We start from the raw sequence: 12,487 nt of genomic DNA, 5'->3' as shown, positions 1-12,487 counted from the left end.
CACTGGTTAACTAAGCATATGGCCACCTAAAATAAAAATAACATATTGTAGCACCTTATCAATTACTTGTTGCCATTAACTAAGTTTGGTCAGTGGTATAACAAAAGTGAGATATGCAACTTTTTAAAAGATGATTTACTTAATTTTATTTTGAGTGTAGTTTATATACATTGCTACATTAGTTTTCAGAATAAAAGGTAATTATTTAATTTCTCTGTTATTTAATGCTCACCACAATTACAGTATCATTGACTATATATCTTATGCTGTAACTTTTATTCTCATGACTTATTCCATAATTGGAAGCTTGTGTCTCCCATTCCCCTTCACAAATTTTGCCTCCACCCCCTTTCCTTCTGGCAACCCTTAGTTCGTTATTTGTATTTATAGGTTTGATTTCTGCTTTTTGTTTATTAATTTGTGGAATCTTAAAAAAAAAATTCTTAAAGGGAGAGAGTGCACGCCTTCCACTTTTCCTTTGTCCTGTTGTTTGAACTGTAGTGGTGACAGGTAGGGCTACCTTCAGCCTTCAGGACAAGAGTGTTTGTGGAGAATTCTACAATGGGATTTTAGCATTTATGTACATTTTCCAAGTAAGAAGTGCTGCCAACTTTTTCACACTGCCTGCAAGGATATTTGTAAATCAAACTTCTAGGAAGGTAGAGACTGTGTCTTTCTTTGGGGCAGAGAACAGATTTGTCCCTTGACCAGAATAATAAAGATAACATCTCCCTTCAGAGCAAAACTTGGGCAGCTTTGTTGACAGGTTTCTTTAAAGAATTAGCATTTCTTCAACTCAGTGTTCTTCAGATGTGAGAAAGGCCAAGGCGCACTGCACGTGCAATATTTACTTGAGCCTCTATTGTCCTATTGGGCTTTGAGGTAGAGGGTGGACAACAAGAATCAATGTGAACTTGAAGATCATGGTGCTTAGTTTGCTGTGAATAATAGCAATTGTTCTCTGTCTTTCTTTAACATCTACAAAACTATGATGGACTAATTTCTTAGATTTTAAGTAGTAAAGTATTCATATTTCTCACAATTCTTGACAAAGGGTCATATTCTACAGATGATATGTTTTAAAGTGAAGACAGTCTGGGTCTCATGCTAGCCCTTTTAAATACATTTGAACCCATATCCTAACTAGTACAGGATTTGTTTCCTGAAATTGCTATATTTTATTTTCTAGAATATGACATGTGTGACACTCATTTAGATGGGCACATGGCAAATAGGTCTCAAAACACCGAGACCAGGTCACTAAACTCGAGGTAAAATTCATCTGAGTGTTGAATAAATACACAAGTCAGGGAAAGTAGTGGGGAAGACTGATTCTTGCCCTTCTCAGCAAAATTCAGAGGAGTTCACTTAAATCAGGGATCTTACCGATCTCATATTATCCACAGCAAACTGAACTATGTACCTGATGATTCCTAAGAATGTTATTTCTCTGTCCTTTTCTCACCACCTCAGAATGAAATCGCAGCTCTGCAGCATGGCATCAATGCCTGTGTTCTCAGCCTAGTCTTTTCATCTACCAGCTGCATCTCTCCTTACCCCTCTTCCATAACCCCCCTTCCATCAGTATGACATACCTGTCACTCTTTATTTATCACCTGCTATGACCTTTCTTGCCTCTTGTCTTTATACATAATGTCTTCCCTGTTTGTGATGCTTTCCCCCATTTCTTCATCTTACAAATTTCCACTCATCTTTCAACTCTAAAATGTCACGTTTCCTTTCTTGCTGTGAAATTGTCAGCTGCCACTTCCTATCTTGTCAGTGCATTCACATCTCACATCAGACTCTTCTCTGCTCCTCAGGTTCTCAACATCTAATTTGTCATTGTAGTGAAGCAAAGCAGGGAATCAAGCGAAGTCATGATTAAACAGCTTATGAAGGGAGATCTGAGAAAATAATTGTACATGAAGTTATATGCATACATTCTAGCATTTATTCTAACTGCTTGGGAGTATATTGTTTCTATCTTTTGGTTATTTTTAGAACTTTAACTATAATTATAGTAATAGTTATTATTCATTTTTTCATTATAATTCTTAGTCACTTAGCAAATTTATGTTTCAGAATAAGTGGATTAGAGATAATGTTAGCTGATACCATATTATTTGTAGAGTACATAATTTTCAGAATCTTTTTCAAGTATTAAGATACATCTCTTAGTTTTAACAGTGGATTCATAGAGCAGTCCAAGAGGACACTACTATATTTTACAAAAATTACATTTTTATCATTTGTTTTTTGAAGCTCATTTTTGAGGAAAAATCCAGTGCATTTACTCTTGTCAAGTAATTCTGCCTTAATATTAATCACTATGTTAATTGCTTTAGTTGCAACTGCATTGTTCCTCTGGAGCCTATATAATACTATATAGTCTATATAGAAAGACATTAAAAGGGACATGTACCAAATGAAAGAACCTACAGATAACATAGCCTAGGCTTTCATAAGTAATTTATAAAATAAGAGCTACCATACATCAAATATTTATGTTACAAAAGGGATTGTCAAATATTTTGTCATTTTTATCAAGGCATTATATAAATTTCTTTTTTGTATAATCCCTGTGTTACTGGATTTTATTAATGGAGTGTTCACACAGAAGAAAGAGATTTATTGAATAGTGGTTTGTAACAGACATAATTATATTGAAGAAGTCATTGATGTTGTAACTTGTGAACTTTACAGGAATATTTAATTTCCAAATAAAAGGCTATACTAATAGGCTTAATATTTGACTTCTAAAATGTAAGCAATAGGCTTAATTATCATTAGTTTCTATGTACATTTAGCTATATATTTGTATATTAGCATTTTAAATGATTTTGGGGAAAGAAAATATGGGATATATTATTGCACAGAAATACTCCATTAGCAATGCTGGGTTCAGATAAATCAACACTGTACTTTATAAATGTAAGAAGTCAACAATTCCCTTAAAATGATAGAAGAAAGAAGGATACTTTTTTTATATATAAATTATGTACCAGGAACTGTGCAAGATGCCTTGTGTGAAGAGACTTACTCAATAAGTAAGATTTCTGCAAAAAAATATTTAAATTTTAATAATACTTCATGATTATAGCATACTTCTTCTGAGTTAGATCATCACAGAAATAAATGAAGCTCAGATTTCATGAAGTGTTTAGGATGACAAAAACTTCTCCGTTTCATTTCTGGGTGCTTCTGTGAGTTAAACTGTCCAATACATGAACTTTAAAATGTTCCTCTTGGGGCGCCTGGGTGGCTCAGTGGGTTAAGGCCTCTGCCTTCGTCTCAGGTCATGATCTCAGGGTCCTGGAATCGAGTCCCACATCGGGCTCTCTGCTCAGCAGGGACCTGCTTCTCCGTCTCTCTCTGCCTTCTTCTCTGCCTACTTGTGATCTCGCTGTCAAATAAATAAATAAATAAATAAATCTTCAATAAATAAATAAATAAAATGTTCCTCTTGATTAATTTCAACTTACTGAAGATTGAGATTTGGCAGATAACTGTGAGTAACCAAGCAAAGAGGCGTTACAACCATAAAGCACATACTTGGGCGGTCAGAAACATTTTACCATGGCAGGCTTTCAGAGAAAGAAACATAAACAGCTTTTTAAAAAGTCTCTAGGATTTGAAATTAGTTTAAACATCATATTTTAGTTACTAAATTATATTAGAGCATGCATTTGCAAATCTAAGACCTGCATGGCTTTATATACTAAATAATAATATCTTCCTATGCATTTACTTCAACTTAATACTATACGTTTCAGTTTTTATTTACCAATATATTAATCGTAATGTCCACTGATAAAGCAAAATTTCCACATCTAATCTTATTAACACACATGTGAGACTCATATAGTGATAGAAAATTTATTTTTAAAAGACTTCTTTTCTACATTTTTGTCATTCAGACTATAGTATTAAATCCTATTTTTCTGATTGTGTTTTTAGGTTATATTCAGTTGGAGGTCGTGATGGAAGTTCCTGTTTGAGTTCAATGGAATATTATGACCCTCATACAAATAAGTGGAACATGTGCGCTCCAATGTGTAAGCGGAGAGGGGGTGTTGGAGTGGCCACCTGCGATGGGTTTCTCTATGCGGTAGGAGGTCATGATGCTCCTGCTTCAAATCATTGTTCCCGGTTACTAGATTATGTAGAAAGGTAAGATCCAAGGTCCCAGTTATACTGAGAGAAATAATGTAAATTATACTGATGCCTAATTCAAGTGACTATAAAAACTGCATAATTTAAGAAGGGTAAATTCTGCTTTTTAAATCTTTTTATCCCACTTTATCTTTATCCCACTCCCCCGCCCTCATACACACACATGCACACTTTCATTCTTCTTCTTCTTTTTTTTTTAATTTTAATTCCAGCATAGTTAACATGCAATGTCATATTAGTTTCAGGTATGATACAGTGATTCAACAATTCTGTATATTACTCACTGCTCATCAAGATAAGTGTACTCTTAAGACACCTGGGTGGCTCAATCTTTTAAGCCTCTGCCTTTGTCTCAGGTCATGATCCTAGGGTCCTGGGATCCAGCCCCACATCGGGCTCCCTGCTCAGCGGGGATCCTGCTTCTCCCTCTCCCTCTGCTGTTTCCCCTGCTTGTGCTATCTAGCTCACTCTCTCTCAGATAAATAATAAATAAAAATCTTTAAAAAAAAATAAGTATAGTCTTTTTTTTTTTTTTCTTTTAGAGAAAGGGAGGAGAGATAGACAGAGGGAGAAAGAGACTCTTAAGCAGGCTCCACACCCAGCTTGGAGCCTAACATGGAGCTCAATCTCTCACCCTTGAGCTGATGACTTGAGCCAAAGTTAGGAGTGGGCTGCTTAACCAATTGAGCCACTGAGGTGCCCCAGGATAAGTGTACTCTTAATCCTCTTCACTTATTTCACCCATTCCCCATTCGCCTCCCCCTGATAACCATCTATCTGTTCCCTATAGTTGAGTTTTTTCTTTTTTTTTAATTTGCCTTTTTCCCCCATTTTTTTTGTTTCTTAAATTCCACATATAAGTGAAATCATATGGTTATCTTTCTCTGATTGGCTTACATAGCTTAGCATTATACTCTCTAGCTCCATCCATGTTACTGCAAATGGTAAAATTTTGTTCTTTTTATGGCTGAATAATATTCCATTATATATGTGTGTGTGTATCATATATATCATATCATATATATATCATATCTATGTATCATATCTTCTTTATTCATTTATCTGTTGATGGACACTTTAGCTTCTTGCATAATTTAGTTATTGTAAATAATGCTACAATAAACATAGGGATGCATACATTCTTCCAAATTACTGTTTTTGTATTCTTTGGGTAAATACCCACTAGTGTGGTTATTGGAGCATATAGTAGTTCTGTTTTTCTCCACATCTTTGCCAACATTTATTGTTTCTTGTGTTTGATTTTAGCCACTCTGATAGGTGATATCTCATATATGAGGTATATCTCACTGTGGTTTTGATTTATATTTTCCCAAGGATGAGTGAATGATGTTGAACATCTTCTCATGTCTGTTGTCCATTTGTATGTCTTCTTTGGAGAAATGTCTGTTCAGGTCTTCTTACCACTTTTTAATTGGAATTTTATTTTATTTTATTTATTTATTTATTTATTTATTTATTTTTTGGTATTGAGTATTATAAGGTCTGTATATATTTTGGATACTAACCCTTTATCAGATCTGTCATTTGCAAACATTTTCTCCCATTCAGTAAGTTTAGGTCTTTTAGTTTTGTTGATGGTTTTCTTTGCTATGCAGAAGCTTTTTATTTTTATGTAGTCCCAATAGTTTATTTTTGCTTTTGTTTCCTCCACCTCAAGAGTAATAACTAAAAAAATGTTGCTACAATCAATGTCAGAACAATTACTGCCCATGTTCTCTTCCACGATTTTTTATGGTTCAGGTCTCACACTTAGGTCCTTAATCCATTTTGAGTTTATTTTTATGTATGGTGTAAGAAAGTGGTCCAGTTTCATTCTTTTGCATGTTGCTGTCTGGATTTCTCAATACCAGTTGTGGAAGACACAGTCCTTTTCCCAATGCACATTCTTGCCTCTTCGTCAAAGATTAACTGACCATATAATTTTGGGTTTATTTCTGGCCTTACTTTCGTTCTTGTTTTTTCCATGCTTTCTCCTTCCTACTCTCTTTCTTATGTCCCTCCTTTTTTCCTTCAACTAATATTTAAAACCTTGTTAGTTTTTTCACAAGAATTTAAAGTAAGATTTTAAAAGATCCTTTAAAACAGTTTTAAGTAATCTATTTATAAATACTTGTTATTTCACTTTATAAAGATTAAATATTTCATTGTTCTATTCATCCTATCTTGTTCTACTACTCCCTTGAAACTCTCAAAGGTGAATTATGGACTGTGTTTTGTGTCATAATAGAAGACAGACTTATTACATGTCTATTTTCTGTAATCCTGGTCCTCTTTTAATTATTCCTAAAAATGCCCAAGTTCACAAAGGTCTGGAATGGAAAGTCACCTTGGCTTTAGGCTTGGTCCAACAACCCAAACACTTCCTGGCATAGTTATAGCTAAATTCTCTCTAAGAGCTGTACATCACTTAAAACTATTACATTGTGTGCAGTAAGGATTAGAGAATTAGTGAATCCTAGGATGATATTTCTTATTACATAAAGATGCATGCTGATATGTAGGGAAGTGAGAGTAGGGAATAATCAGGTCAACTGTTTTATCAGTTGGGATAGAATAAATAATTCTACTGTAATAAATAACTTCAAAATTCTCTGTGACTTAATACCATAATTTTTTCTTACTGATGTTACATGTCCATGACAGATCCATGATATCATTGCTCTGTTACTCAGATTGGCATATAAGCTACAATATAAGCACTGCTGGTATCAAAAGGGAAATGTATACATTGTTCACAGATTCCTAAAGATTCCACATGCCAGTAATATAATTCTCTTTTCTTCATCCTTTGGCAAACCAGTTACATGGCCACAGAAAACCCCATGAGGATAGGATAACTTCTATATGGGAGAAGAACAAGAGATATGTGGCAGATTGCAGTGATGAGCATAACAATTTTCCTCTTAACATTAAGAAACCACATCCGTCATATTCATGTTTACAAGTTGTACAGTCAATGGCAGAAAGGTGCTCTATCTTTTTTATTGTCCTAAGGATAGGTGATGGTTTTTGCTGAGAATAAGGCCATTGGCAAGAGAAAGCTTTTAGTAAACAGACTCTGTTCAAACTTAAACCACTATTTAATGTTATTGCTACTATGTGAAATGGACTGTAGATATATAGCTATTTAAGCACAGGAGGAAAGCATTACACTCAATACAGTTTCACTTCAACATTCTCTTGTCCAGTGAAATTAGGAACCACAGGTGTTATAGTGTGGACAGTGGTCAGAGTCCAAATAATGTAAGATGTATACTTTTATATACACAAACATGAAATAATTCACTTAAAAAATACTGCTAATAGACTGACAGCCCATTCACATTTTCCTCTGCTACATTCTTGGAAAAATAGCAAGAAAGATTAATATGATGTGGCTCCTATTTTTACTATATATCTTATATAAATGTTACAAATGAAATGATATTTCATTTATTCCCTTTTAACTATATTGTATAATGTATTGCAATGTTGTTTGTGAACAGAGGCATAAATAATTCAGTCTAGGAGTACATTTATGATGCAAAATTAGAGTTAAATAAGCATAGCTATTTTAAGTTATAGGAGTAGTGAGTAAGCGCAGCTTAAGTAATGCAGAAGCACACAGCCTTATCATGATTCTTATACCAGCTCACATTATGTGTCAGATTAATAGCATTTTTTAGCTTTCTGTAACATACATTATATATTGATGATTTCACATGTAAATCATCAATAAATCAAGGTACATAATAGTACTCTGTTGAATTATTTTACACATGTAATGTAAAGACTATTTTTCAGTATATAACCATAGGAAAACAAACTATTAGGAATAACAAGTAGTATAAAATGGTATCTATTATAGATTGATAGAACAAATTTCATTGTAGGACAATGACTTCTCATGGAAACATAAAGGTATTATATAAGAGCGCTGTTAAAAGTACAGTTATATAAGACATCAAAAGTTATAAAGTGTCAGGCTGTCTTGAACACAAAAAATACTGGCTCCTCAAATCAGAGCAGGAAAGATGGCAAGACCTCAATAAAGTTAAGGAGTTTAGAATAGTTGATGGAATGGTGAATAGTAGTTTTGCAGCCAAGCCTCACTCTAATAAGAGCATCTTAGTGGACAAAATCAGTGTCCAAAAGATGCAGTAAGTTCTAGCAGAATTGCCCAGAGGGTGCAATCCATTAGACAAAACATTTATCTATTTTACTTACTCTACAAATATTATTTTGCATATATTTTTCACTATGCTAACTTGAACTTAAAACTTACTAGGAAAAAAGAGACAGATAAATAATTAGAATTTCAAGCTCACAAATAAAACAGATAACCAGGCAATGGATGAGAAAATATGTTCAAAGGCATCAGTACCACTGCTGGCTAATAATAGATCAAGACCACCTTTGACCTCAAATTTGCATCCCAGGAATAAGGCCTGCAGGAGAGGGATATCCAGATAATAAGAGCCTTCTAAATCTGCTTTTGTAATATCCACTTTTGCTTCCTCCAATTTATTCTCCATATAGTAGCCAGAGAGATCTTTTCATAATGCAGATTTGACCGGAAAGTGCAATGGAGTTTTTCTTTGTACCAATTATCAATATTATTATGAAACATTATTTAAAATTTTTCAAGACAGTCAGGATTAATGTGCTGGTGATGATCTAGATTAGTTTATTCACAGTTCTACTCCTCCAGTTGGCATAATTCTTGGTGCAAAGTAAGTCCTCATCAAGCACTTAGTAAATCAGGTAGAAAAACAGATCTCAAATTTCTCACAGGCGAAGGCATCTGGAGATACACTGTACATAGGAAGTTATACAGATTAACAGAGAGATGGACAGATAGAAAGAAAGGGAAAGAAAGAAAAAGAGGATTCATGAAAGGATGGAAGAATAAGAATGGATGGGTGAATGGACTGATGAAAAGACATAGATTTTTTTTTTTATTTTTCTATTTGCATGTGAATGCCCATTTCCATCATTATAGATGGAGTATCATTGATTCACATACATACATTTTAAGCATTTATTGGGTAGGCACAATTTTTGACAAGGCCTAAAATATTAAGCAACTTTTCAGACATAAATTAAAAATTATCTTTATATCTAATCCAAACACTATTAACAAATAACCACCTGTGAAAATTTTTTTTTTTTAGATTTTGTATTTATTTATTTGACAGAGGGAGAGAGATCACAGGTAGGCAGAGCAGCAGGCAGAGAGAGAGGGGGAAACAGGCTCCCTGCCAAGCAGAGAGCCCAATAGGGGCCTCGATCCCAAGGCCCTGAGATCACGACCCAAGCCAAAGGAAGAGGCTTAACCCACTGAGCCACCCAGGCACCCTGAATTTTTTTATGTTACTTAAATATAAAGCTTTTGTTCAAAGTTTACCAAAATTCACACACTGGTCATATCAGAAAAAGTCATCTAAAATAAAAATATCTAATTTTCTGTCAAGATATGGTTCAATATTTTGTTTAAGATTTTTATTTATTTATTTGACAGACAGAGATCACAAGTAGGCAGAGAGGCAGGCAAAGAGAGATAGGGGGATGCAGGCTCCCTGCCCAGCAGAGAGCCCAATGTGGTGGGGCTTGATCCCAGCACCCTGGGATCATGACCTGAGCTGAAGGCAGAGGTTTTATCCCACTGAGCCACCCAGGTGCCCCATGGCTCAATATTTTTATCTTCTTTAGATCTTGATTAAAATTAATAAAAGTTAGGATTTTCTGTCAGACATACCGCAATAATATTAATTTAACTAAACAGTTTTTTAAAGTTACCATAAAGATTAATACATAAGGTAAGAATAGAATTTTGGATTTTTTCATTTGTCTTCTTAGTTCATCTTTTTGGTTTTGAAAAAACCAAGAGTTGTAGCAATTCTAAATAGTGAAAACAGATGACCAAGGAGAGACTTTTTATTTAAATTACGGGCCCTTATCCTAGGCCTTATATAGCATAATAATACATTCACTCTTATTTTGATATATGTGAGATCCTAAATTTTCTACAAGACAGTAATTACTTGAACTGTTTAAAGTTAAAACATTAGATAGGGCCTTCTGAACTTTTTAGTAAGATACTTTCTTCTCCTTCCTAAGATTTTACTGTTAGCAGTAGCCAAATGAGTATAGCATGCAAAGACTGACTAGTTTGCTGTTAATGTTATTTTTCTATTATTGCGCACATAGGATCTTTGCTATTTCTTTGATAGCAAATTATATTCAAATTTCTTTTAGACACATATACAAGAAATGGAAAGCACAGCAGCCTCTGTATGTAGGGGCCCTGCTTTACAAGTGGATGCAAAAGCTATTAACTAGCACCGCAGCTAAACTAATTTAGATGTGTGATCAGGTATTTGCTTTAATGGCTTAGGAGGCTTATGGAGTATCTCTGAAGTGGTCAACCAGAGTGTGGGAATATCAGAATAATCTGCTGTCCTTGTCCTGCCTGGAAGGATGGCATCGTGGCCATTCATCTGCATGCTTTGCAGGAAGGAGAAGAACAAGTCTATGGAAAGGTAGATGTGCATGAGTAGATGAAACATTATGTCCTGTATAGCTGGAAGGATTTCAACTCTGCTGGTCAAACTGCAGAAGTCACTTTCATGTTGTGAGAGGCTATTTAATACATAATTTGGACTCATACGGTTGATAGTAGTTTCTGTTATATTAGTGGAGGAAATGACTATATAATTGATTATTCCTTACTTCTGAACTGTTAAAAGCTATTTATTTTTTAAAATGAGTTTTAACTAGCATTCAGGCCTCCTGGGTATGCTCCATGTTCTATTGATTGACAATAATTTAAGTAATTTTTGAAGCTCTGCTGAGGAAACTGCATCTGAGGAGTCTAAGAGCTGTGCGGCTTATCATGACTTTCCCTGGGTCTGTCAGCGATTTATTTCTCCTCTCCTCAACCTTGAAGACAGGAGGCAATAAGTATGATCTAAGTCAAGGTAGGATTTTTCACATGCTTTCATAGAGAAATTAAACTAAACTGAAATCAAATTAACTTTTTAAAACATTTTTGTATATATACACAAGGGATATTGGAAAGGGGTGCAGAAATCAAGTTACCCCATCCTCTTTCCCAGTGTTTCTGTGACCATTATATATTTAAGAGAAGTATTAAGGAAGATTGGGAGAATATCAATAAATACATTTTAAAAATCTATCTTAAAAGTGAAGATGAAGCTCATAATCAGTGTAAGAATCACAAACACCCAAACAATATTGAAAATGATTTTTTTTTACCCCCTAACAGTGCACCGACTTTCCCCCTCCATCACAGGATTGAAATTGATAGTCAACTCAAAACCATTTCACTTGTCTTGTGATCCTAACTCACACAACCGCCGCAACTAAATCAAAACAGGGGACGTGTCCTTACAGAACATGTGGAACATCCTGTGAGAGGAATCTATACTGATCAGAAAAATTTTTATGTTGAGACTGAATCTGAACTAAGAAGTCCTGTCTTGGATGATTGCAGCCTGATAGTAAATTATTTTGAAGTTTTCTTTTTCTTTTCTTTTTTTTTTCCTGAAGATTTATTTATTAGAGAGAGAGAGAGAGTGAGAGTGCATACATGCACAGAAGTGGGAGAGGGACAGACTGAAAGGGAGAGGGAAAGAATCTCAAGCAATCTCCCCATAGAGCATGAAGCCCAACACTGCACTTGATCCTAAGACCCTGAGATCAGGACCTGAGCCAAAATCAAGAGTTGAATGCTTAACTGACTAATCACCCAGGCACCCCCATAAAGGTTTCTTTTCTTTTTAACGTAGAAGTAGTGTTTGTTGATGTCATATAAAGGAGAAAAACATCATTAAAAAAAAGTGATTTCATCAGTAACTGAAGTTCATTTGTGTAAACAGATGTCTACATTTGATTATTTTTCAATGTTTTAAAATACATTTACTAGTAAAGGTTAAATTACAGAAAAAAAATCAGTCTATTTCTTTGTTCCTTTTTCTAATGGTACATTCAGTTTCTATATGTCAGGAGTAGAGCATATAATGAATAGTTAAACACACTGTCTAAATAAATCAATGGACGGATTAATGTACATAGTTTGATAGATTGTGGCTTCTGATCTTAAATTCTACCAGGACTTGTGGCTTTCTTTCTTTCTTTTTTTTTTTTTTTTCTTTTTTGGACACAGGTTTGAATCAACAAGACTCAAACAGGTATTTCATTTATTTTTATAAACTTTAGATATAGTTGTTACTAACCATATGTAAGTCATATAGTTAATACAGATTTATAAATATGTTTCAATGTTTTC

The 12,487-nt window shown here is 34.3% G+C and overlaps 1 protein-coding gene across 1 annotated transcript in view; it reads left to right on the top strand.

Moving 5' to 3' along the window:
• KLHL1 (kelch like family member 1) overlaps positions 1 to 12,487 on the top strand; it is a 402,166-nt gene that overhangs the window by 371,057 nt on the left and 18,622 nt on the right. Inside the window, exon 9 of the mRNA XM_059377441.1 lies at positions 3,961 to 4,173. Within this exon, the coding sequence (XP_059233424.1) occupies positions 3,961 to 4,173 (213 nt within the window). The remainder of the gene's footprint in view (positions 1 to 3,960; positions 4,174 to 12,487) is intronic.

Source organism: Mustela nigripes, chromosome 15, assembly GCF_022355385.1.
Source record: "Mustela nigripes isolate SB6536 chromosome 15, MUSNIG.SB6536, whole genome shotgun sequence".
NCBI classification, from domain to species: Eukaryota; Metazoa; Chordata; class Mammalia; order Carnivora; family Mustelidae; genus Mustela; species Mustela nigripes.
Note: the sequence above shows the minus strand (reverse complement) of the source record. Positions and strands in the feature narration are given on the sequence as shown.